Raw genomic sequence first — 27,994 nt, 5'->3', positions numbered from 1 at the left:
CGCACCTGAAGAGGCAAGAGTTTTTAATAGGGTTTTTGAGCTAAAGGAAGAATGCATGCACAATTTTAACAAATAGGATTTTAAATGCTTTGAGGATCAGTTGTGTGTGCAAATGCTAATTAGAGATATTTTTCATCACTTGAATCAACTACTGTTATACTGCAAGGCAGCGAAGAAAATCTACTAACTTCAAGTGATAAGCATTTTGGATTTAAAAGAAAATAAACTTGTGGAAAGATCATGTAAAAGGGAATCTTGATATGTTTGAATTACTGGTGAGACTAAAATGGAGGATGGAGAACAACAAATTTCAGGTTTTATTGTATTCCACCTGTCAAAGAAAATTGATTATTATTTTTCATCCTTGTGAAGAACCTTAACTTTGTGATTTACAATCTGATGGTTCATTGAAAATGAGATGGTTTTGGACAAATTCTGTATTTCCATTGAAAATTAGTATTCAGCAATTCATAGAAAAGAAATTACTACATTAGTGCTGAAAAAAGTAAGAAACAAACGCTAAAAGAAAAGGTACCAATATAAAAAAGGAAATTAAAAAACATACAATTTACATATGAAGTAGGGGTTGCATCGACGAATGCAAATAAGCAACCAAAATTGGCATAAAACGCAATCCCGCAGTCACACCACATGGTCTTAAGAAGGGGAATGGCGGGCCGGTTCGTCAGTTCGCAAGCAGCAATAGTTCCGTGTAAACCGAGATAGCCAAGGCCCTCCAGTGGCCGAGCGGTAAAGGCGCTGAACACTGGTAGTTCGGTCCAAGGTTCCGATTCCGCCGAACGGGCTGGTTGCATAGACGTTTTCATGGTTTTCCTCATGTGTAACGTGTATACAAACCAGTTTCCCTTAGAAAGTACTCCACGAAGGCATCCCTCCCCTTGGACGGATACTCTTCGAGGTTTTGCCACAATCGCATAAACCAAACCGAGATACCGAAAGACACCATTTGCACGATAAATGCGTTGGAGGGCTGTCGGGGCGTTAAAAACTGGTGCAAGATTAACCCGAAAGAGCTGAATGTGAGTTACAGTGCCATCAATAGTGATGAAATCGTTACCAAAATGATCAAACCCCTGTAGAAGATGTGGGTCTGAACGCCGGAGGATTACCACAGCGGCTGACGATTGCTTCCTTTTGCTATTCAAGACGCCGTAAATCACTAATAGCAGGACAACTGGTGCATCTCTCTGCTGCTGCAGGACGGCGCATATCCAGCCATACTGTTGCATCGACTGCATGAATGTAGACTGTACGCCCAACGACCTATGGTTTCTGTTTCTTTGTACCCATCACATGTTAGAAGGCGTTTGAATTGGGCCCGTGAACTTCGCAGTGAGGCCACGTACTCTTTACGAATGAGTCTCGATTTAACGTCCAGAACGATTCCCGAAGGGCATAAACATCGTCGAAAAAGACCGTGACAGAGAAGGGAGCCTTGTTGTACGGGCTGGGATAACAACGAACGGACGCAGAGACAGCGTGATTCCGGGTGGTTCTGCCACAGCTGTCGGATATCGCGATGAAATTCTACACTCTCTTCTGCGCCCTTTTATCTCTGCAATGAGTACCGACGATAACGCCCGCCTTCATAGAATTCGTGTGGTACGGAGTTATCTGAAAAGTGAAACTACACCACATCTGCCGTGGCCTGCTAGATCAACAGACCTGAATCCCTTAGAGCATGTTGGGACGACGGATAGCATGTCAGTGTGCCCCCAGCATCCTTCACGAGCTCCATTACTATAAGAATGGGGGCTACTACCACAATAAACTATCAACGACACTACTGCCAGCTTGCGTCGCCGTTGTCGAACATGCATTTCACCTGGAGGGTATGATACCCGTTATTGGATGTTCCCATAGCATATTCTTCCTACCCATTTAGTTTATCGCGATGTCAGGATCCTAATACATGCGTTTTTTTTGTATATCTTTGCTTTATTGTTTGCTATGTGAACTAGTAATACCACATCAACTTCTTGGTTACAGTTATACAGAGACTGGAACAAAATCTCGCCTAGTTGGGTGATTTCTAAAAATGTATCACCAAATTTAATGACAAAAATTAGACGTCAAAGCAACTGTCAGCTTGGCGATATCCCGTCAGTTTAACGATATGACCATTTACTTAATTTTATTTTTCCGGTAGTGCATCGCTTTTTCATTACACTATGTTACATTATACAAGAAATACTATAATTTTACTAAAATTAATTTATATACGAGATTTATATACGTATATACAAATTTCGTAACAATGCCCCTTTCCAAAGAATGCACGTACCGGGCAGTGCAATCCCTGAACCGGAATCCATTCTTATAAGTAAGAGAATGAATTGATGTCATGTAGCCCTTGTGTCGTAACGAGTCTTTATCGGCGTCGTCAAACTGGTTCGTTCTCGTGCAGAATTATGCATCACTTCAGACCGTACCTGGAAATCTTGAATGTACTCCTCAAGCGATGAAGGCACATCCGATGGACAACCAAACAAGAGATAAGGCAAATGAAGTTCCCAACCAAAGAGTATCTGGTTATTAAGATGGTTCGATTAAACCTATCTACCATGTCGCTTAACTCCGGATATAAAGGTGTCGTTTGTATTACATCTATGCCGAGTAGTATATAGAGTTCTTTAATTACCGTCGAGATAGAATTCCTTGATTTTAATGTATCTGAAGAGGCATTCGAAATCTGGATCCAGTACCGTAATTTTGCCTCTGCTACCGTGATAGCCCCTTAATCTGGTTTAGGATATGCTTCAGGTCACTTTATGAAATAATTAACGGCAACGAAGATGTATTTTTTGCCCTCATTAATTCGTTGCAAAGGTCTTAGGAAGTCAAAGGCGATGCGTTCAAAAGGCGGTCCTACACTGTAACGGTGTAGATTACGATCGGCTGCGTTTCTCCGGTCCTTTCCGGAACCGCATAGGCAGGGCTAGAACGGTACCATATTTGCAAGTCAACCTTTGCATAATACCAGTAGAACCGCAGTTGAACTATGTGCAAAGTCTCCATTACTCCGAAATACCCTCCTGTTGAACACTTATGTAGTTCTTTAAAAACTTCCGGGATCTTTAAACCGGGACTTTCAACCGGATCTTTAAAAATCTTTTCCGGGACCTGTCGTCAGAAGACCTCTCCATGATGTGATTCAAACTTCCGGTACAAAAGGCCATTTCGAATATGGAGTGGTCGCAGAAAGCCCAACAATATTTTATCGTAGGACTATCGATCGAAATACCCTGCCAGCTTGGTATGTTATTTGAAGATTCCACCAGATCGATTATGTGTTTAATATCACTTCTTCTGATTGGTCTTTCATGACTTCCTCTTCACTCCATGGGACTGGGTCAGACGATGTTGAACTTTAACTTGACGACCCACCCGATTAACAAGCTCGTATTTCGCTTCGAATTTGTAATAGTATCGATTGGATCTTCTAGACTGGGCGTCAACTTTTCCTTGTGACGATCCTTTCCTATGATGGATAGTGATGTCATATTCCGGGAATATCTGTATCTATCGTACTATTTGGCATTCGGGATTCTTGAAACTTAAAAGCTAGGTCAACAATGCATGATCTGTGCGAAGCAAGCATTTTCTGCCTTAGAAATAATGATGGAAATGTTCTTCGTCTTTAACTATGGCGAGCAACTAGTTTTAGTAACATAATAATTCTTCTCCGGTATAGATAGACACTTGCTTCACACCTTCGAGAGGTTAAAATCTTTGACAGGTAGTAGCCGTCTTTTCTCAGCCATTAGGGTGTATCTCTACCTGTCAATATCCACCCTTTAAATCAAGCGTTGAAAACCACTTGCCTCCAGAAAGAGTGTCCACCATGTCGTCTAGGAAGAGGGCAGTTGTCTTTTTTCGTGACCTTGTACAACCACTGATAGTTAACATAAAATCTAGTTGAACTGTTTTCTTTCTGACCAGGAAGATTGGAGAAACCCAAGGACTTGCTGAGGGCTGTATAACGTCGCTTCCTTGCATGTCCTTTAGAAGCTTTACACCTTTTTTCTGTTTAGTAGTTGGTAGACATCTTAGATATTGCTTGATTAGTCCATGATCCCGTATCAACGTTATCCTGTACCAATCTGGTTCGAGCTACGTCAGAAAGCATCTTGAATTTCCTGACTGACACATTCTTTTAGCACTTCTCTCTTCATCGCTTAGCATGCGGTAACTCCGCTGTTAGGATTTGCCATAACGAAGACTCGGAGGATTATTGGTTCGTTTAAAATTGCAGGTAGTGGATTGGTACAACTCCATGCATAAAGTATGTGCTAGTGCTCTGATATCGTCACATAAAATCAGTGGAAGTATCAAGATCACTGCCACAGATGGAAGTTTTTTTCACCTGAATGCCTAGCACTGGGTGAGTAGTAAGTTTGAAGAACACTAAGTTAATCATAACATCTGTTATGTATTAAAAGAGTAATAAACTTAGATCAGTTCAAGATTCCAACTGCTAGTTTTTTGTTGGAACAAAACGTAGTTATGTCAATTCCAAAGAAAGCTGTTAACCCAGTTTAATATTATGAAAATATTAAATTACACAATACTTTTAAATTATTTCATATAGTTAAATTTGATTAAGTAGTAATTTAATAACGTAAAGAAATTAAAGGTATGTTTTGCAAATAAATCTATAACTATGAAAAGTAATTCTTTATATTGTGTATCAATACTCATTCTGAAATAATGTTTAATACATTTTAAAAAGTGAAAATTTTCTTGTGGAATATGAAATATAAAAACATAATTGAGCTTGATCAAAGATGCGTGTAATATCGAAAGTGCTGATAAAAGCTGCAAGCATACACATTTTTTAAGAAAATAGTTTAATTTTATCTAAATCATTCTAACAACATTTTAGTAAAATTAAAGTTTATTGTGATTACATCTTCATATTAAGTTCACATATAAATTCAACACATACATTGTTGCTTAATTTAATGTAATTTAAGTAATTGTTATATTGTGTAACCCATAATTACTTATACTATTAATATGATAGAAATTACTATATTGGATACTCATAATTTAAGTTTTATTAGTTTGTTATAAAATTTTGAGAAACTGATTTTCTGCCCCTTGCTTAAAATATTTTTCTGAAATTACATGAAAGTATGCATTCCGCCAAGATTGTAACAAATCATACAAAAGAGATCTTTTCTCTAATAGTTTATCGTGAGTTACTGTAAGGTGTAGTTTATTCTAGAATTATTCTAGTAGTGTTTGATTAATGAAAAACAGCAGAAATTTATATCACATAACTGAAGAATAAGTAAATTTCATTTTATTACGATTTTGTTATGAAACATCTTGGGCTGATTGCCTCTGAAATAAATTTTCTCTTCCTCAAATGAAGGATATACGAGGTGTGACACAATAAAAACGAGACTGTGTAGCTTGAAAAAAGAGTGAAGTTGACAAGAACTGTTTTGGTGATGTAATCCCACATACCTCTATCGATGCGGCCAGTTTCGACTTAACCAATCACACCAGTTAGGAGTACTGCGTCATTCAGTGAACATGTGCAATTGCATTCTGCCGGAAAAAAAAGTCTAGTGTAAAAGCCGAACAGCGAATCAACACCTAGTTTCTTGTGAAACTTAAGAAATCAGCCACTGAAGCATTTCAAATGTTAACTGAGGCTTATGGAGATGAAACTTTGTCTCGTGCACGCGTGTTTGAATGGTAAGGTACAAAGCACACATGTCAAAATCGCAATCCAAAGCAATGTTAATTGTCATCTTCTACACTAATGGAATTGCAATTATTGAGTTGGTTCCCAGCGGTCAGACTGTTAATCAACACAGCTACACTGAAGCACTAAAAAGACTTCGTGAAATTTTAAGGCCGCAGTTGTATCAGTGATGGATGGCTGTTACACCAGGACAATGCACCCGCTCACACGGCCCTATCTGTCAAGCAGTTTCTGACCAGCAAAAACATTACTGTGAAGGTGCATCCTCCTTATTCACCTGATTTGGCTCCATGCGACTCTTTTTTTGTTTCCTAAAGTTTATTGTTGCTTAAAGGGAAGCCATTTTGCCTCAGTTGAAGAGGTTCAGGTAAAAACGGTGAATCTCCTGAAAGGCCTTCCAAAAACCTCGTTCAAGGACTATTACCAGCAATGGCAGCACCGAATGAAGAAGTGTGTGAATGCTGAAGGGGAGTAAGTACTTTGTAGGTGAAAATGTCACGGAGAACTGATTCTGTAAGTACAATGATATATTGGACCAGTCTCTTTTTTTTTTTTTTTTTTTTTTTTTTTTTTCCGTGTGTGTGCGTGTGTCACACCTTGTATGTACCTTTTTCCCTAAAATTATGTTAAAATACGTATCCTGCCATAAAGTCGCTCTTAATGTTTTTTCCCTCATATCCCCCCTAAGAGCTACACTTGAAGAAGTATCCTATGAAGTTAATCTTTCCTGTGTTTAACAGGAACTTGTTCAAACCTCATTAATTAATTAAACTGGAAAAATTAACTTGCGAATGCTTGAGACTTTTGCAAAGCAAAGCTTTTTCCATAGTCTTGCAAAAGCAAAACAATAAAATAAATCGATTCTTTTAACTGCAGTAAATTGCTGCTATTCACACGTTCTTCGCTATACAGGGCTTAAATCCTGTATTCGAAGTCGTCATCTCCATAGTAACGTCTCCATATGCCTTGGAAATCAAGTTTGCTAAATTTCAGTTTATACCTTGATAGCGTCTTCTCTGTGTTGCTCTAGCTTGTTATTGAGCTTTACCAAAATGGGTTCTAAAAGCCAGAATCCTCCAGAAAGAATAGATAAACTGCCCATTATGTAATACATGCCATCGTAAGAACCTTTATTATCACGAAAATAGCCTATATGAAAGAAATGAAATTAATCACAGTTTCTATTCATTATTTTATAAATTAAAATTCAAAATCTAATTTACACTAGTACATTCAAATAATATTTAAGCATTTTACTTTAGGTAACATTTAGGAATTTTATTAGTAATATTTTTGTTATTTACACTTATCTCATTTGTTTGACAGTAACATCAGAACAAGCCTACAAAATATGTCCTGGCAAGAGAGCGAGATTGAGCCTGTCGTTGGCAAATGCCTTGAGCACCATCCAGATGTCAATAAGCCTCGCCGCATATTTAGAGTGCCTCTATGTAGCACAGATACTATACATTTACAAACATCCATGCCTTCTCCGAGATTCGAACCCAGGTCCTTCGGTACTGCAGTCAGCATCGCTAATCACTATCCCCGTTGGGCGGCCATATTTTATTTTATTTTAATCCATATTAACAAAGCAGAACAAAGGGGGTGGGGAATGACGCCAAATTTGTTGTTTAAATTTTTTTCTGTTCTCTTCCGTTTCTCCCCCTCTGTGGGTTGACTCAGGCGAACGTCTGGGAAGTACTGGTTAGGATCTATATCTAGGCAGTCTCAACCAAAGAAAGTCTATGTAAAGAAGGAAAGGCTCCATAGACGTAATGTAAACCAGTTTGTCTTCTACTCCGTTAGAAAGAGGAGGTACAATTCGCCAAGGGATTTGGCGACGGAACCTGTTGGTGAGAATTTCCCCCTTTGTGATGTACTTGTCCAAGATTTTTCGCCATCGCCACGTGTACAGGAAATTGAGGAATACGGGTTAAGATGAATCGTTCTTTGACTTTTCGCGATAATTTAAAGTCGAATTTTCGTGCTTTTTTGCTTTACTAGTTGAACTTGTATTATCCATATCGCAGTTTGATGTCTGATTTTATATCTGTCAATATGTAGGGAAAAAAATGGAGTCACACAGCTTAAACTCTTGATAAACGTGACTGTCGAACCTGTTCGAACTTCGAGATCAGCTTCGAGCTTTGGAGCTTTTTGGCGACAGATATTTCATGCATGCGCAGTTGTGTCCCTTTTCGTTCGGAGCCACTCCTGCTGCTGCGAAGCTTTCCTTCTTAACAATATATATTCTTTGTCTCAACCCATTACCTCCATGGTCTCAACCAAGGGGGCATAACAGACTTCACAAAAAAAAAAAAAAAAAAAAAAAAAAAAAAATGCTCTCGGGACAGAGTAAGGTGTTGCGACCTGTGGGGTCGCAACATTGTCGATTGATCAAGGGCGGGGCGGCACTTAATCTCGTTTGGCGCCTATTAGGCCGCATTAGGTCGGGAGCCGTCTCGTTCCATCAGCGTTGTTCTGTTCCGCTATGTAACACAAATTTCTTAATCGAGTTTGTTAATCAAATTTGGAGTTGTTGCAAGCTAATATGAACTCTTCTGAATTCATATTTTGATACAAATTTACTCTTTTTGATATTTCTTTAACTTATTATAATAATTTTACAATTACCAAATATTTTTACACAATCTATCTGAAAATAAATAAAGAGAAGACAATACAGACAAAGAAAAAACGAAAACATTTCGACGCATTCTTTTTATAATATAAACGTTCATTTTCCTTGCTTTGCACGTTACGCTGTCATTTTGCCTGTTACTTATTTAAAATTTTCACGTTGTTCTGTGTCTTAAAATTAGAAATTAAAGTTACTGACCTAAAATTGCAGTAGTATATTACAGTAAAAGTGAAAAAAAAAAAAAAAAAAAAAAAGACAGTTTTACTCTCCCGGATTTTGTCGGATTCGCGCGATACTTATGGGGTCCCACAAAATTTTTGTTATATTATGGGGTCCAGGGGTCGCGAAAAAATCTCAGTGATAAAAGGAGATTAGGACTGAAAAAAGTTTAAGAAACCCTGTCTTAGAGTATTGAAGAGGAACGAAATATGTTATTCATCTCTTATTAATCAACCCGGCTTAATGTTTTAAATACCTCTTGACAAGTCCCCTTTACTTACCCCTTGAGTTCTGTTTAAAACATAAAATAGGGATAATTAATTTTTAAATCTGTTTATTTACTTTCTCACGTTTTAATTTTTTATTGCTTCTTCAATTTTGAGGTTTTTACCATATTTGCATCCCGTCAATTAGACCTTTTGATGTACCTTAATTTCTTTTTTTTACTTTTAAGTGTTCGTCCCCTATACCTTCTTGCTAATCTCAATTTTTCCTTATTTTTGCTCTTTTTGAACTTAATCTTATATATATACATACATAACACTATATCTATCTATAAATATAAATATATATATATATATATATATATTTGTATATAGTGTTAGTTTCAGATATTCATAAGTTTTAAATTGACCGATATAAATATATCGGTCAATTTAAAACTTATGAATATATATATATATTTGTATATATATATATATGTATATTTGTATATAGTGTTAGTTTCAGATATTCATAAGTTTTAAATTGACCGATATAAAAAGTCCCAACTTTCAGTTCAAAAATGTATGTGATTCTCAAGCGAAAAACTAGATTAAATTGAGTCAAAAAAAAAAAAAAAAAAAACATTAATGACTTGTTAGATGACGAACTGTTTAAAACATTTCGTTAAACATTATACTTTTGCAACTTTGTGCCTGAATGCTGGCGTAAAATATTTATGTTAACTTAATTTGAGATATTAGACTTGTTAGCAAAATGAATTTAAAATATTGTTCGAATTTTGAAGATTATTAGAAGGCAGGGGAAAAAGAATTCATATCGAAAGCTAAATTCCATAGCAAAAACGGAATCAATACGCTTTTTATCCAATACATTGGTTTGGTTTTGGTTTATTTTATTAGTTCAAAACATCCAATGATACGCCCTGCAAGCCAGCCCTTTCGCCAGTATTCGAATCCTGGACCGAGCTACCAGTGTTCAGTGACTTTCTCAAACCGCTCGGCCGGACTGGTGGCTCATCAGTACATTGGAACACGTATTTAAGTGTTATTAAAAAATTTTAATCTTATATAAAAGTGGATGTGTGCATACATATGAACAATGAATCAATAGCTTAATCTGGTGACTAATCTTTCTTGATTAATGTAACTAATCTTTATTGATTAATGTAACTAATCTTTCTTGATTAATGTAACTAATCTTTTTTGATTTCTTCTAATTTTATAACAAGCCCACGAAATTCATCGTGGCAAGGAGGCAAGATTGCGCTTGTCGTTGGCAAGAGCGTAAGGCACTATACAGGTGACAGTACGCCTTTGCTCATTTCCTCCCAGTTTTGAAGAAAAGCACTCCGGGGTACAGGTCCGAGGGTCTACTACCCTCTTTCCCTACCACCTACCTTTCGGCTTGCCACATATTTAGAGTGCCCCATATAGCACAGACATTATACATTTAAAAACATCCATGCCTTCTCCGAGATTTGTATCTGGGCCCTTCCGTACGCAGTCAGAATCACTAACCACTATCACGGTTGGACATCAAATATATCGTTTTCAGGACAACATATATTTTGCATGACATTTAAACTTGGATTTTAAAACTCTAATGAATTTCATCACAGAACAGAACAACCCATTCTTACCAATTAGGGATGGCACTCCAAGAGGAACCAGTCCTGAAGCAAAACCGTAACAACCCATTGCTACTGATTTTTCGTCTTTTTTCACATGCTTATATACAAGGACTGGTATGCGAACCATCATGCTTCCAGCTGTCATTGAATAGAGAGCTAGTGACAACAAGTATGTGGCTAGACTAGAAGTCAAGGGCAGTAACATAATGAAGACACCTTCGAGAACTAATGTCAGGATCATATAGTGTGGGATGGTCATGAAGTTTTTGTCTGTTACCCAGCCAAAGCAAAGACGACCTGTGGTATAGAATGAATATATAAATATTTAGGTAATCATAATTATTTTTTACAAAATTTAATATGGAAAAATGAAGTATTATAATTACCAAATATATCTCCAACAGCCATGGCGTGTACTAAGTATTTTCCTATATACTCTGGTAAACCTTTGTCTCTAGCATAATCAACTGCACTGGTCATGATAGGAATGAATATCAAAACATATGTAGCATTACAAACGCATAATAGTATAAAAATGGGGTTTTTATAAAGTCTGACTATAGTTTTCATATTTTCCAATAAACTTTTTGGTTTTTCAGGGTGTGAATTTTCTTGTTTTGTCTCAATTTCTTTCTTCAGAGAATCCTCGCACAGATCGTTACGTGAAGTTTGACGATCCGAGCTTTCTTCAGGCATTGGAAATATATTCTGAAAAATAAAATTATAATATATGATTCAAAAATTTAAACTGGTATTAAATAGTTACGAAATTTAAAGTGTAAATAACTCACATTATGTCACAGAGAAAATATTTCACCATTAAAATTTTGCGGCAGCATAACGTAAATGCCATGTTAGACAGATAGGATATGCAAATTATTCTGTTTACAGTGAATCACGGGATCTGAAAAGGCGACAAAATAGAGAAGTGCTAATTTCTGAAGACAGTTTGGGATTTTTTCATGTTGGGGGGAAACAGAAATTCCATGCTCATCATCGAAAACATTTTTATTCCATCATCGAAAACATTTTTATTAACCTAATACGTTACTTCTACTACATCACCTTTATTCATCTGCCGCTTCATAATCTCTTTTCATTTACCGCATAGCCGCTTGGTCTGTGTACAACCGAGTACTTTCGGTATTTCAAGGAAATTTAAAGTTTTCAAAACTGTGAGTCGTATTTGAAGACAATGGTTTGAAAGAAACCTAAATCCTAGTAATAAGACTGAAGTCAAAAAACAAACACCACCTTGCATTTTCTGATGCAAGTGACGTTATGCAATAATGACCATGTATAATCTATTGATGTCGGCGTTCCTCGGGACAAGATTTGTGGTAAGATCGACGCAAACAGTAATTTGGTGATTTATTGAGATAGGTTTGAAGTCAAGCTCATTTTTGCGAGAGCTGTCATTATACATATCATCAAAGTTACTTGGGAATATGGATTTGTCTCATCATTTTGGGATGGTCTTTGGGATGAGTTTGGATTAGTTTATTTGATTATGGTGTAGCGGGCGAGGGTTATCTCCGAGTGAGAGTTTTGAAATAACGTGGCAATCGGATTTGTCGTTACCTCACTAATAAACATTAAACTACAGCGTTGGATCATGATTTACAGTATTATTACAAATTTTGTATAAATACGGATAATTTTTGTGAAGTTATTGTATTTTTCTGTGTAATGTAATATGAAAATCTAGAGAGAGGATGCTGTTCCGGAAAAATACGAATACGGGGCAAGTCTGTTTAATATTGAGTAAATGACTCTCTCACTAAATTGGCGATATATCGGCAAGCTAGCAACGATTTTGGCGACTAATTGTCACAAAATGTAGCGAGAAATCGCCAAAAGTCGCCAAACTTGGCGACATTTTGATTCAGTCTCTGTATCAACGTAATAGGTATTGTAATTGAATAAAGGCAAATGGTCACTATATCAGCTGTAACCGCATCTGACCCTCATATGCTGTCCAGTAATTTCGAGAAGCAGAAAGTACTAGAAATATCTCGGAGGCCGGGTAAATACTGTATAAGACCGGAGAGAGTATCAGTTCTCAGTTGTTGTTGTGAGTTGTTAGTTCAGAGCGACTCCGGAGTATTGAAAGATTCGCCTTTTAGATGCGCTTTGCTTGCGTTTTGTATAACGTTCCTCGTAGATTGAAGTGTAATTACTGATTGTACTGTGTGATACTGTGAACACTTGTACGGTTATTTCTGTAGAATGTTCCAGAAATTTGAAGTGCTTCTTTTGATAAAATAAATTTTTATCAACCTATCATCGGACCTGTGAGCATTCAATCTATTACGAACCTGTACGCACGCAACAGTCTCATCAACATCAACAGAGGATCTCCTTAAGTGCATATGATACGTACAATGATTTCAGGCGAAAATGTTGATGAAGTACTGGAGTTCATCGCATTATCGCATAATCGAGCATACCAAAATGCATTTTCCAGCAGAGTAGCGCTTGCATACACATCTAATATCAACAGGAAAGTTTAGGAAAATGTCCAAATGATTTCTTGGACAAAATAATCCCAAGATTTCTTCTTATTGCAGAATCTATAGGACGTAACTTTTCGCCGAGTAAATGCTCCATAACATGGACAGCATTTGCTACTTAGCATATGCACCATATACTGTTATTATAAATCGCAAAAGTACTTTACTTGTGCTTATCTAGACGGTATCATAATTTGTTATTTATGCCTAAGTAATCTAACTTTGTATATAATATTTATCTGTATATGTGTAACGTCTGTACTTCTAATTTTCATGTAATGTTCTAATTTAACTTGTACGAGATATATAGTATACATCCTCCGCGTTCTCAACCATCCTCGTACGGTTAACGCCAGAGCAAGGACCTACTCCAGCGGCGTTCTGTTCTGCTGAACGGAACAATATCTGTTAGCTGAAATGGGCTCCGTTTTATTTGCTGATGGCCTTGCAATTTCGGTCACTGAATATAGTATTTAATTGTAGGAAGTTAAAGAGCAATTTTTACAGCTTACTGCTCTGTCTTACTGCGGAGTATTGAAGCTTACTGCGGAGTCCCATTTCATACTTATTCATAATGGCAGATTTCTCAGTGAAGTCGTGTATTCGTTAAAAGGAGTAATGCAAATGTTCAAAAACTCAAATTACAGTTTTTAATTCATACCTGAATGCTGAGTCTTTTCTCTAAAGAAACTTTATTGATTTCATTTTCGCTTGAAAACGAAAGGTTGTCGCATCTTTCTTCACTTTTCAACTTCTCTTCGAAATTGGAAGTTAAGTTTGTTGCAGAGACTGCTTTCAGAGGAGCATTGGCCACACTGAAAATTTCGTTCTTTTCTAAAAGGGGAGGAGCCAGAGAAGTCGCGCTCATCTTTTCGGCATTCAGCTTCACGTAACTATCATGAACCATATTAGGTCGTGTTTTCTGTGGAAGGCTTTCTGAAAATATACTTAAAATTTAGATGAATACAAAACTAATAATCAAGCATATAATATAGTGATGGAAACTAGACTTTTGTGCGATAAATCAATTAAAAAGGAAATCATAGATGAAACACAAGGGAATTATTACACAGAAGCAGTATCTTTCGTATTAATTGTTTCCCTTTTAAGTTATTTCCATTTGTTTAAGAAAGCGTAATAGTAATAGGATCACTACATATCCTAATTTAGTGCGTATAGTTTGTATTCTAAACACCCTTGTCAGTACTTCAGTAAAGTTAAATTAATTAAAGGCATTGTAATAAGAACTTAATAAAAGAGTAGACGAGAATCTCACAATCACTCAAAAACATGACGCGACAGGCCGCTGTGGCAGCATTGATAATTAGAATAAAATATTTTCACCCTTCAAGAAAAAAAACTGCTCGGAACATTAATTGTTTTGGATGAAGAATCAATTTAACTTTTAAAACGAAATAACGAACAAAAATGACACTTTTTTAACATTATTTATGTAAATTGTCTCATAACAACGACATAAATGTGAAGAAAGGGCCAAGTTTCGGGAGAAACGACGTTCGGTGTAGTCTATGTCACTGATAAAAGAGTTGATATCTATTACTTTCTTTGATATCGGATTTCTAATTTAGCAAGTTTTAATTGTCAATAAATTACATTAAAAATTTGACTTCTACAATTAGAAATTAATTTGCTAATTTAGAATTCCGATATAAAAGAAGTATTAAAAAGGTTTTCAAATGAATTGAAGAACATTGCACAATGCTAAAATTATGATTAAAGGAACTGCTGCAGAACTTGCCATCCATTAGATCTCAACTCATTTGTCAATGACTCTAACTATGCGGAACATCGTTTCTCCTGGATTTGGCCATTTTTTCACATTTATCTTGTTGTTATATTATCATAAATTTTTGAAAAGCTACATTAAAGGTTATGCTCTTATTTAGACACTTAAAAAACGTATAAACAAATGCGTGACTTTCAATTCTTTTTCTTACATTTACACTGCACTGGTTTCTTTTTATTAGCAATTTCTAAATTTTCCATAACGGTGGAAATGCTATATTTACGCTGCACTGCTTTCTATTTATAGCAGTTTCTTAATTATTAAATTGTCGACATTCCCTATGAGTGTTATTTGGTTTATCCTCGATAATAATGTAGTTTTTTGAAGTTTTAGATTTTTAATGGAACGTAAAAAATGTAAACAAGAAGTTTAAACAGCTATTTTTAAATATTAAACAATATAAATGTTCAAATCTTATTTTAAAGTATAGATTCACGTGTGGGAGACGACATGATCTGACATCGGAGACGCAATAATTCGTTCCAGTTGACAGTACAAGAGACATAACTTCAAGACCAATGTCAAGAGATTTTAGCGTTCTGCACTGTCCCTGTCGACAACTCCTCTCGATTCCAGAAATGCTGACGAACCAATGATCTTGTGTTCCCCTGATATCGTTGCAGATTTAACGAATCGCAGGATGCAAAATACAACTGAAAAAATAAGGAGACGTAGCTAATTCAGTCTGCAGATTGTTTCCATGGGAACAACACTCCAGAATGCTCTAGAACTCTCGACTTGAGAGAATTGCCGTTAGCAAGAACCTCATATAACAAGGACGGTAATCTTACCTACATTAATTGTTCTGTGTCTTTCATGTTATTATATACTGCTTCTCATAAATTTTAATAAATATATTTTGCATTCCAAAATGTATTAAGTGATGCACAACCTAAACAAATATACTAATCATTACATGGAGTCATCAGCGCTACCTTCCGCCGGTTACCGCATTCTGTTGTTTTATTTGCTTCTGGCATCTGGTCCGAGGTTCGAATCTTGCGAACGGGCTGGCTGCATGGGCGTTTTCGTGGTTTTTCCCGTGTGTAACGTGTATACGAGCCAGTTTCCCTTAGAAAGTCCTCCACGAAGGCATCCCTCCTCTTAGGCAGATAGCCCTCGAGGCTCACACACACAGCTCACATAATCTCACACACACATAATCTCACACACACAGCTTCTGGCATCTGTTTCCTTACTTAAATTTGAGTTATTGAACGGCAAAGCTTTTATCGTTGGGAAAGTTGCTTACATTCTTCCCGCGATGTCACTGTAGTTAGTTTATCGCTGTAGTTATGCCCGAACCCACTACCAAATGAAAAAAGAGCCGGTCCTGCAGTCTAGGACTGCGCTATCATTTTATCTGTAATAAAGAGGATTTTATTCTTTACTTTCGGCAAAGTTGATCAGGATCTGAATGGCGCGGAAACCGGCGATCGTTGCAAAGCTATCTACTGGGGATGTTGTCTTGATGACTATTATTATTATTACCTCGCTAATAATGTAGTTTTTTTTTTTTTTTTTTTTTTTTTTTTTTTTTTTTTTTTTTTAAGTTTTAGATTTTTTTATTGTACATGTCTAATGATCTATCTTGACGCCAAATTTCAAGTACCTAAGTCATTTAGAAGTGGTCTAGGTATTTGAAGAGCGAGTCAGTCAGTGAGTGATAAAAATAACACTTTTTAGACCTTAATAATTCCATAACTATGAGAGGCAGTTTAATGAAATTTGAGATTATAGGTTTTCAAAGGAGCTGTATTAGAGATACAAAATTCCAAGTTTGTTGGTTTAATAGTTTTTGAGTAATGGAGGGTAGAAAGTAGTTCAAAATGGTTCGCGTAAGATACACATGGCCGGTGTTTCGCTGCTTTCTTTTCCGTTTGTTCAGAACTTGGCTGATACACTGTCGTGTGGCTAAATAAAGAGGTTGTCCTTGGCAGATCGGATAAATTATACACATTATTTACATGTGTTTAAAACGTTTACATATATTTAAAAAATTAAATATCCCTTGCTCGGGCGATCACATTACATATTTGAAGTATTAAAAATCTTTTGGATTCTGGGAGATCAGCATCACGGTATGCCTAAGTTTCTTGCAAAAAATTTTTATTCCTGCTTCAATGAATGTTAGCTGAAAGCATCTTGGCTCAACACATTTGCAATATTTTCAATACTATATCATATGATTCATGCATTGTATATTTGTACAATGGTGTAATATTTGAAAAACAATCTTACATAAATTATGGGTAATAATTTGACAGATACAGAAATTATTCAGAATCGAGATAACGCTTTTGTGACACTTAGTATTTGTAAATGTGGAAAAGATCCTATTAAAATTTAATGAAAGACCTTGATTAGAATGATTCGGTAGTTCACCGAATGGCAAGATGAGTACTGATTTTCACATGATTTTAAATGAATACATCTTCTGGCAAATAAATAGCATATTAATCAATTAATAACATAAATTTTTGGATAGGCATACAAGCATGTTTTTAGGAAAATAAAAAATAATTATTGATTAATTAATCAATTGAAGATTTCTTTCCTTACGTATTACTATGGTGAACTAGTTGATTGTTCATATTTCTAGATCCTAAAAACAGAAATAAAAATAAATAAAAAATAAAACAAATGTATATTCTCTATTGTTCGCTGAAACTGCTAAAATGGGATGAACGAAAACTCGTAACCATATCAGTTTGGTTAACTAGTTCTCGCCCACTGTCCTCAGTCACAAGCATGTTTTTAGGAAAATAAAAAATAATTATTGATTAATTAATCAATTAAAGATTTCTTTCCTTACGTATTACTATGGAGAACTAGTTGATTTTTCATATTTCTAGATCCAAAAAACATAAATAAAAATAATAAAAAAAAAAAAAAAAAAATGTATATTCTCTATTGTTCGCTGAAACTGCTAAAATGGGATGAACGAAAACTCGTAACCATATCAGTTTGGTTAACTAGTTCTCGCCCACTGTCCTCAGTCACAAGCATGTTTTTAGGAAAATAAAAAATAATTATTGATTAATTAATCAATTAAAGATTTCTTTCCTTACGTATTACTATGGAGAACTAGTTGATTTTTCATATTTCTAGATCCGAAAAACAGAAATAAAAATTTAAAAAAAAATAAAAAAACAAATGTATATTCTCTATTGTTCGCTGAAACTGCTAAAATGGGATGAACGAAAACTCGTATCAGTTTGGTTAACTAGTTCTCGCCCACTGTCCTCAGTCACTTTTTAAGTGAAAGAGGTGTAAAGAGTTAACGTACTCCTCCTGCACATTGCGAATATTTTGTGGTAGCATATTCAGATGATTTTCGGCAGTTTATTTTTAATTTTCCCTGCTCCGAAAAATTAAATATAATAATTTTTGCAACTATTTCATAGAAGCTTTTCAGAATTTCTGAAGAACTTTTGTATGATAAAAAAGAAATAAGTGTTATTTAAAATCTGTGGAACACTTTCATCAACAAGCTTCGGTACTTAAATTAAACTTAGGAGATAATATAATCAATTAATCAATATTGTTTAGGAAATGAATTGTTATAACATAGGTTTTTTGACACAAAATCGGTTTTTTTCTGAAATAACATACCATTTTTTTCCATATTTCGATTCTACGACTCAAATTATGCCTAAATATTAAGCTTTGTAAAATTTAGTGATAAATTTACGGAGAAATTCAAAAATTTATCTTGGCGAAATTTTTTCAGTTTGGCAAAGAATAATTCACTTAACGAACTTCCTAATATATGGCAACCAATTTTCTTTTCCCTTCCATTACGCAGGAGCGGAAAAAAAGGCACCTCGTTTTTTTACCTTTTTACATTGTGTATGAGCGGAAAAAGTCACTTCGTTTCTACTTCCAAATAATTTTAGCAAAGTGATCAAACCACATCTGATGTTTTATCGCTTTCAACAAATATGCCAAATTTCAAAACGCGCCGATATATAAATTCACTTATATCTTCGGAAATTTTGACTAAAAAATTGTAATTTTTTGCAGGTATGCTTAGAAATACGTCTACTTTAAGTTGACGGTAAAAATTTTATAGATTCTAATTCAAATTTTTTTTGATAAATTTATAAAAAGTATTTTAAAATACAAATTTTAAAAATAAATCATAAAAAATGGGTGAATTTTATTTGAAATGAACCTGAATCTCGAAATGTGAAAGGAAGAATCAAATAAGCTTAATAAAAAAGAGAGATTTATAAATATATACCAAACTTAATTAATATTGAGGAGCTAAAAATTTGAGAGCTAATTTTTTAAAAACTACTTGTGCGAATTTTACAAAACTTGGTAGTTTGGCGTAATTTGAGTCGTAGAATAAAAATATGGAAAAAAAAATTGGTACGTTATTTTAGAAAAAGTCCGATTTTGTGTTAAAAAACCTATATTAGAACAATGCTATATATAAATCTAATACATATCCTAAGTCGCTCTTTCGAGGAGTGAAAAACGCAAATTGAATTTCGCCAATCAACGCAGTAGATCAGGAGATATATAACTATCTTTCTGCTTTTTTTCCCGCAATGTACATTATTATAGGGAGTGTTGACTAATTTTTTGTATCGGCATTCTCATTTGTAATTGCGTCCTTACTCAGCATCTGTTAATATAGGTTTGTGGATCTTGTATGAAATAAGGAAAATACGAATGAACATTAACATAAAGCATATTCTAGGATTTTTCTCTTCTTTCCTCCATACCCTGTGAGAATGAAGATGGAAAAATTAAAATATCAGCTTTCACACACTACTTTAGTACAAGGTATTTTCTGTCACTTAAGAAACTCATGCCAGATATACTTGAAGATCTATTTCTTAATTCACAAAGTATGATAATATTTCTCTTGTGGAAAAATTTAGTGTTATTGAAACGAGTACAAAGCATATAACTCGGGGACTGATCAGATTGAAACATAATTGTTTACAGAATACAGCAATGCTGTAATATCATTCCTAGCACAATTTTTTGAAGCCTTTTAAGAGATATTTCAAAGGAAACATATTGCGAGAAAATGGCTACAGATTACGCAGTCTGCGACAAAAGGTAAGTTTCATTTCGAATTCAATAAACCATCTGAAAAAAGAAAAAAAAAATCTTTTGTTGTCTGTGATATGAAGAGAGGTTTGTTTTCTATGATATTATATTTAATATTTTATTGTTCTTATGCATTTTAGGGAAAACGATTTTTTGATAATAAAGTAAATCTTGACTTACTTTCATTAACGGGTTTAATACCGTTTCGTATCCAGCTTGGTGACTTTAGCAGTATTGCTGCTGGTAAGACATTCAAAATAATTCCTGAAAGGATAAGAAAAGTGCCCTGAAGTCCATAAGCATCTCTGAGAGCTTCGATTAGGAAAGAAAAGCAAATAGATCCGACACATGCCCCGGACAGAGCTATGCCAGAAGCTGTCGAACGATATTTCACAAAGTATTGATTAACGACGACTTGAAATAGTGTATTGGCAAAAGCTTCTCCCAGACCTTAAAAACAGAAATTATAAAAAATAGATAATGGTTTGAAATAAGACAAAATATATAGCTTTAAAAACACAACTAAATACAAAGGAATAGATAATTTATGCTTTTTTATTTAGAAACAAGCTCATTTCTTTTTACAAGAAAGAAATAGAAAAACTGTAGTAATACGTCAGTTGTCTAAGAGACTGTATAGCATATTAAATTATTCTTTGAATTAAGTATTTGTAATGTCGACCATTGTTTGAGTGCCATTGGAGAAATTTCTATCAACTGAAAATAATTATCTTAAAATAGTTATCAGAACTACTCTTCTAATAAAGGCAAAATATAAAATATAAATTTTATAATTGACGGAAAAGGAATATCCGTCAATTATAAAATCGTCGTCTATAAATGACGAAGTGTGTGAAGGAAACGGGGTCGTCGTAATAATCCTCTCTGGTTTTGATATGTTCATCAAAACGTTTTCAAATTATAAACAAGAAAATTGAAAAATATACGGATAACAGTTAAAATTCTTTAAGAATACGCTGTTAGGTTCTCAGAAAATAGAGATGAAACTCAAAATTCGGTAGTTAGGCTATCTGAGGTTTTTTTCTAAGAAATTACGTCGGTGAAGTATCCAAATCGATCTGTGCAGATATTCAGAATATTATTTGCCCATTAAAATGGGTTTACCAAAGATTATGTATAGCCACCCACTGCATTAGTACAAAGATGAAAATGCTTAGCTTGCACTCTTTTAGTATATATTCTATGATAATTGTCTTGGTGGAGGAGAACAATCATTTTTGATAATTTCTATCACAATGATAACTGTTAAAATATGTTGAATTTATATTCAATTCCACATTTTCTCTTTATGAAAGAGAGTCACGGATTATTTCTGCAAACTAAATTACAGTTAAACATGTACAAACATATAAACATGTATAAATGTACTTTTATTTTAACCAAGACAGTTAGTGTGAGACAACTTCTGATTCAGATATGCTTTATAGAGAAAAATTAAAAGCGTACATGCATCACCACATCTTGTTGCATGCATCTTCCACATCTTGTTGCATGTTAAGTATTCTTTTGTACATTGTTTGGAGAACTATAATAGAAATGTTTGACTAAAAAATATGATCTTTGAACCAAGATGTGGATTTCTCTGCTAGAGGATGCTGATTATGGCCTGACAAATTAGTAATCTCAGGATTCAAAAATGGAGTTTTCATGGTGTTTATAATATTTTATTATGTTATGCACTTATATACAAATACATACAATCTAAATTATAGGCTACGAACATTCACATAAAATAGTTTTTTTGTGCCACAAATAATATTCCTACGGCATTCAAACTCTATAAATAGCCTTCTTCGCTGCCGTCAAAAGGCGTTCTGGGTGAGCAGGAAGGGTTGCCATTAACATTTGGCTCTCTTCGAGCGCCACTCTAAATATCAAATATTGCACTTAGCCCGCTGGTATGCATTGGTATTTATACCTTTAAATTTCTTTCTTGTGACCGCCTTCTGAATGTGAAACGATACATAAATTTGATATTTTTTCCTTGTGAAAACTTTTATCCTCGTATTCTTCTCAAAACAAAGTTAACTTTTTATATGTTGATTTTGTATTCTCTTGTACTTCCTTTGAGAAGTGCTTAGAAGAAATTCCTCTTCAAGGTATCACTTTTATAATGTTCAGAAGTTTTATGTTCAGAAGTTTTATGGTTTATAATGTTCAGAAGTAAATCGCAAGAAATATCGTTTGTACACCCCTGCACACTCTTGCATATAGAAGATTAAAAATTTGAATAATTATTCAAAATTGTTCTCAAAAGTTGTCTGAAAGTAGCTGATATTTTTTTAACCATTTAGAGCGCTTACTAATTAGTATTATTAAATTTTATCACGAAGTATAAAACATTTTACCTACAAAAAGTCCTCAAATTTCAAAAGTAAGATTTTATTAGATTAAAAGTACAATTGCTGAGATGAACATATTCTTGAAAAAAAATTATGTTGGATTGACAGGAAGCGTTATGATAGAGATTATCAAAATGGAATATTTTTACTCATTTAATTTATAATTTTTTTGTATGAAAAAAAAAAAAAAAAAAAAGTTTTACTCAGTTCAATCAATGTGATTTCAGTATTAAAGGGAATGCAGAACAGTTGCATATGCAGATTTTAAGTAACTAGCAAGCACTAGTATTTTTTTACAGAATTAAATATGTAAATGCATTATGTGATTTTCATTAATTTGTGTAAATGCATTATGTGATTTTGATTAATTTATGTAAATGCATTATGTGATTAGTTTTAAAATTTGTGAGATTTAAAAAGTAATGCATGCATCCTTGCTGCACATAACATAAATATCATTGCATTATGACTGCTTTATGTAAACAGTTATTTCAGCATTATAAGAAATCACATTTCTGCATAAAAATATAGTATATTGAAGTTTTAAGAATTTATTACAGTAAAGTATATCTTTATAATTTTAAGAATTTATTTTAACTAAAAATTTTGTTTTCCTGTAAACATTCATAGGACGATCGTAATACTTCAAACAATAAAAATTCATTTTAAAATAAAAAGAGCTTGAAATTGCATTTATGTTAGAAATCATGTTACTCATATTTACTTTAAATCAATTTATATTACATAGTAATGCTTATAAAAAAGTCCATTTATGTTTGCTTTTACATTTAAATTGATTCAAATTTAAAAAAAATAACGAAATTATCAGATTTTTATCTTTTAAAAACAGTTTTTCATAATTTTAATACATTTAAAGTAATTAGCTTGATAATGATATAACTAACCATGAATTCCACCCCAACAGACTGCAAGCCACGTTACCGTAGGCGCTACGAAACAAAGGCCGGCTCCCAAAGCTGCGATGACACCTCCCCACAAAGTAACAGTTCGGATTCCATAGCGTTGGCCAATCACTCCTACAACTATTCCTGGATGAAAAGAATGATATAAAAGTTATGTAAAAACTACAGTGGATAAAACGAAGTATTGCTTAAATAAACTAGTAATTTATGGTGATAAGATACCTGAAGGCTGTCTGACTTAAGAGGTAAGTTTTCGTGAAAACGTTTAGGAGGGTAGTTAAATTGTATACAAATTAGGCAAGAATTATACGAACCAGAAAATCTGAACGTAATTAATTCGTGTGGTGATTGCAACCGAGCTTGGGACGAGTTTCCAAAGATCAGGTGTCTTTCCTGACTGGCGATTGACGGGTACTACATAAATTTGGTCTGTTTGAACAGAAGTTGATATTACATACGCTGTCGTTATGAGCAACATTTCAACTTTTCATTTGATTTGAAAAACATTGAGGCAGAATACAGTTGTTTCTTGATGTATCGTAACTGAGTAACCCAATCCAATCTTGTCCCTCCCCCGTTTGTGTCAAAGAAGTATTTGTTTATCCCATGCATAAAATTTCTGTCAAAATACTTTTTTTACATGATCTTGATGTTAGAGTTGTTTGAATTTATTAACTATTTTAACAGTTTAGTTCCGTGCTATATTTTAATATGTGTAGTAATTAATATGTATGAGTCTTAGTTTTGTATTGAATATGTGCAAAAGTTCTAGCAGTTCTTACTGTGGTAATCATTTAGCTATTGCGAACTTATTTCCTGTTTTTATCAGTTGGTATTAGAAATGTATGGAATTTTCTACTATACGTTTGATGGAAATTTCCGAGCACATGGGAAGTACGTTACTTCCAAATGATTAAAAAAAAAGGGAAAATGGTGTTACTCAATGATATCGTCTTTTGTATGAGTACGATATTGGCCATAGTGCTGAAAAATGGCATATAATTCAATAATGCTGAATCAGAGTGGACATTCCAGTACCGGTTCTTATTCTTCTATAACCAAGCTCAGAAAAATCTTAGAAATTTAAAATGAGAACCTATTGAAGCACTTTATATTTTTCAGCAACATGTATATTAACCAGATTATATTTTAGCAGTTTTTAAGCATGTCTTACTTGCAGCATACACAGTTATTTTGATTTTTGCGGTTACGGATAAAACCTTAAGCATACAAATATTTAAAAGTTTTAATTATTATTAATTATTCGAAGTAGTATTAATTAATCGCATTCATAAAACAAGGGAGGGAATATTCTGGAGTATAAAAAAATTCATGAATAAATGTATTTCTTTTTTTTTTTTTTTTTTTTTTTTTGCACTATAAGGTATTTGAGAAAAGATTGACAAAATAGGATTAAAATGGAAAAGAAAAGCTTACCTGCTGAAGATCGAAGAGATTTCCTGAAGGTGAAAGGTAAAGTTGCTTCAAATCTTGTGGTGTCGTACGTATCTATAACAGCTACATACAGTATCCCTACCATTTTAGAGATTCCTGAAAGAATCATGGTAATCGCACAAGCAGCAATTGCAATAACCCAAGCATGTCCTTTGTCTGGACCTTCGCTGTAGCTCATTTTCCGTTTAAAATTATTTCTTAGGAAATTTTTGTTAATTGGATATTTTAGTAACAGTGTTACTTCGCTTAATTTTGAATCGTTATCGGTGCTACAGATTTCTTGACAAGCTGTTAAACTGTATTATTTCTGTTATGCCTTCTCAGACTGTAAAAAGTTTCATAAATGGATCGCTGCTAAATACAGTTTTACTAAACTGTAGCAGTTCGATTATTTGTTTCATTAGGAATACATTCTGATTCTTGAAACATTACGGCTCTAATCTTAATTTTTATTTCGCTAAACGTTTAAGTACAATAAATAAATGGTTTACATCCTTGAGCGTTCGCTGCGGAGCAAATTTAATGTTATTATTCACACGAGATTCTTGAAATAGGTAATATCCACAGGGAAAAAAAGCACAGACTGCAGACTTATACATTTTTATATAGCAGCAGAGGTTTACGTTTACTTTAAGTTTCCAGAGTTATCTTAGAATATTTTAGTGAAATCATTAGAGGATTCCCACGTGAAAAGGAAACGGATGTTAAGGGTAATAAATTTCAACTGTATTTTCGACGGGAAAGGTCAGAAACGTCTGATAACATGTTTGCATCTTTCAGGATTTTGTGGACGATAACGAGATCTTTTGAAACTCTAAAACTCCTTCGAGCGAGAAGCTGAACTGAACTGCACACAGAACATACGTCATCCATTGTTGCTTGATTTAGGACTATCTTTTGGTTTACCACGATTGTTTCATCTGCTGCTACATCATCGCTCAAAATATGAAAAAATATGGCGTAGAGATGCCGCCAGTAAAATACTCAGTTTTAATAACTTAAGATTTTACTTTCAAAATCAGTAACAAAATATCATTTTAACTGTAGAATTATGTTATCATCTAATGCATTTGAGGAATTTTGGGAGAAGATAAAGTTTAATTCCTTATTACTATAAAGTAAACTTGGTATTTTACTCTAATTCTTCTGTAGAGACACGAAGGGTTCATAATTTAAAATTATGAGCTCAGATTGTGATCGAAGAAAAGGTATGTATGTCCTCTTGCTATTAAAATCTCAAACAAATAGTATAAAATATTGTTGCGTGCGTAAGGGTTCTTAATGGATTGAATGCACAAGTCGATAAGAAGTTAACACAATTTATTATTATTCCAAGAATAAATACAAAATTCTTAAATTTCCTCAGAGATATTCTTACAGTGTCGCAATAGTTATATTTTAAAGTACTAAAACAGTAGTTAAATATCAGAGTAGTTATATTTTAAAGTACTAAAACGTTCAATAGAACTTAATTCAAAACAGAGAAAGCTAATCCGATCTCACCGCGAGTTCGCTACAATCAACAACAAGAACTGAGTAAAAAACACATAAAATAACTGAAGTGAGATGTTTTCCTCCAGCTTCTATAAGCTTTTTTTAATTATGCATGAGATCATTCTGGTTCTCGATTTCTCTGGATAGCAAAAGAGTACAATTACGAGATATCTATTTATTAAAATGTTGAATGCGCGTGCTCCTGTATTTTAATTTTTTCGGCGTAGCTTTCTCTTTAAATAAGTCTTGTGCTGCATTGCAGGGGAATATAAAACAATTTTAATTATAAATTCTAATAAAATTAGCTAAATAAAAACAAAAACCATAACACTGCACGTCCCAACGACTGCACGTCCCAGGTAGTACAATCCCTGGACAGGTAGCCAAACTTTCAACTAAGGCATCAATGCAATAACAAACATAACATTACAATAACAAGCAACATAAACAATAAATGAAATAACTTACTTAAAACAAATAAAATACTAGAAAATACTAAATACAAATTTAGAAACAAAAAGGACCATGGTCTTTTACTATTTACAATTATATACACTATGTACTATGGCCATAGTAAGAGGAGCTAATCTGTCATAATAAACGACTTTAGGTTTAGAGTTCGATGACTTACGAATCCAGACTACAACGTCGTTAAGCCTGTTTAGGACTGTATACGAACAACCGCAAGGTGACTATAATTTACGATAGAGTCTTTTGCGTCGAGTCGGATTTCACAACCACACTTTGTCTCCTTCGTTGAGGGACGATGTCCAGTAGCTTTGGTGTCGTATCGGGTCGTCGCTCTCGCGCAAAATTGTGCATCACTTCAAACCAGGCCTGGAGATCTTGGATGTATTCCTCAGGCGATGAAGGTGCATCCGGAGGGCGACCAAACAAGAAATCACAAGGTAGACGAAGGTCTCGACCGAAGAGCATCTGAGATGGAGAATAGCTGGTAGTCTGGTGTTTCTTTTCGACCCTAGCATGATTTCGGCTGTTTCTCGAGCTGGTTCTTTCGGACAAAGCGTCGGCATTTCCAGGTGAGGATCCCTTCTTAGGATGGATAGTCATGTCTTTAGATCCTGAAAGCAGTTTGTTGTTTTTCAAGTCCAAGGAAAAATTGTATTTCCTTAAAATATCCAATCCGAGTATGTAAGGATCTGTAATATTTGCCACATATGCCGTGTGACTGTAGGCGGCACTTCCAAACGTGATGCTCATGTTTAACTTCCCATCGATGTCGATTTTATCACCAGACCCAGTATGGAAAGTAACGAAGGTTGGCGTTCAAATGAGTTTATCTTTAAACTGTTCAGCTAAATCTTTCCGAATGATGGTAACATTAGCTCCCGTCTCAGAGATCATATTGCAAGGGGCTCCATCGATATGCCCAGTGATGGATAATTCATTACTGCTGCCTCTCACTGCAGAAATCAGACTTTGATCGAAGACTTTGTCTAATACTGCTGCCACTCACTGAACGCTTTAAAACGGGATTTTTCACTATCATTCAAACTCCGCTCCGCGATATGATCATTAATTTCTTTCCTACGTGGTTGCTGGGTAATGATTTTATTTTGCGCACCCTAGGGTATTCTACAGTTCCTTGGTACATGGCCTCGAGCTCCGAAGTTCCAGCATTTTGGCTTCCTGTCACTCCTTTTCTGTCCTATGACATTTAATTGTCTGTTAAATCGTCTGTCTTATTTTCCGTGCTCTGCGTTGTTCTGCAGTACCTTCGTATGTGGCCCTCAACACCGCAGTTACAACACTTTAGGATTGGTTTCTTTTCACTCCTATTCCGTCCCAAAGCACTGACTGATCTTGTCAAATCATCCGTTTTATTTTCCGTGCCCCGAGGTGTTCTGCAATACCGTCGTATGTGGCCTTCCGTACCACATTTCTAACACT

General features: G+C 34.5%; 1 protein-coding gene across 1 annotated transcript; it reads right to left on the bottom strand.

The window, feature by feature from the left end:
- Nucleotides 1–5,307: 5,307 nt before the first annotated feature.
- On the bottom strand, nucleotides 5,308–25,256 carry LOC118195052 (monocarboxylate transporter 9-like). The gene is made up of 7 exons (XM_035366283.2): nucleotides 24,572–25,256; nucleotides 23,117–23,260; nucleotides 20,029–20,298; nucleotides 13,633–13,907; nucleotides 10,845–11,166; nucleotides 10,468–10,755; nucleotides 5,308–6,889 (listed from the first exon to the last, which is right to left on the bottom strand). The coding sequence occupies exons 1-7, from the start codon at nucleotides 24,765–24,767 to the stop codon at nucleotides 6,735–6,737; spliced, it is 1,650 nt and encodes a 549-aa protein (XP_035222174.2). The 5' UTR covers nucleotides 24,768–25,256; the 3' UTR covers nucleotides 5,308–6,734.
- Nucleotides 25,257–27,994: the final 2,738 nt, after the last annotated feature.

Source organism: Stegodyphus dumicola, chromosome 1, assembly GCF_044657685.1.
Source record: "Stegodyphus dumicola isolate Sdum_Otavi_A_Nest chromosome 1, ASM4465768v1".
In the NCBI taxonomy this organism is placed as follows: Eukaryota; Metazoa; Arthropoda; class Arachnida; order Araneae; family Eresidae; genus Stegodyphus; species Stegodyphus dumicola.
The sequence above is the reverse complement of the archived record's forward strand: the minus strand, read 5'-3'. Positions and strand labels throughout refer to the sequence as shown.

Excerpts from the sequence above, each read along its gene's own strand:
- LOC118195052 (XM_035366283.2), bottom strand. The coding sequence starts at position 24,767 with ATGAGCTACAGCGAAGGTCCAGACAAAGGACATGCTTGGGTTATTGCA. Across the intron at positions 11,167-13,632 it reads AGAAAAGACTCAGCATTCAG|AATATATTTCCAATGCCTGA; the intron begins GTATGAATTAAA and ends TTTATTTTTCAG. Across the intron at positions 10,756-10,844 it reads GGCTGTTGGAGATATATTTG|GTCGTCTTTGCTTTGGCTGG; the intron begins GTAATTATAATA and ends TCTATACCACAG.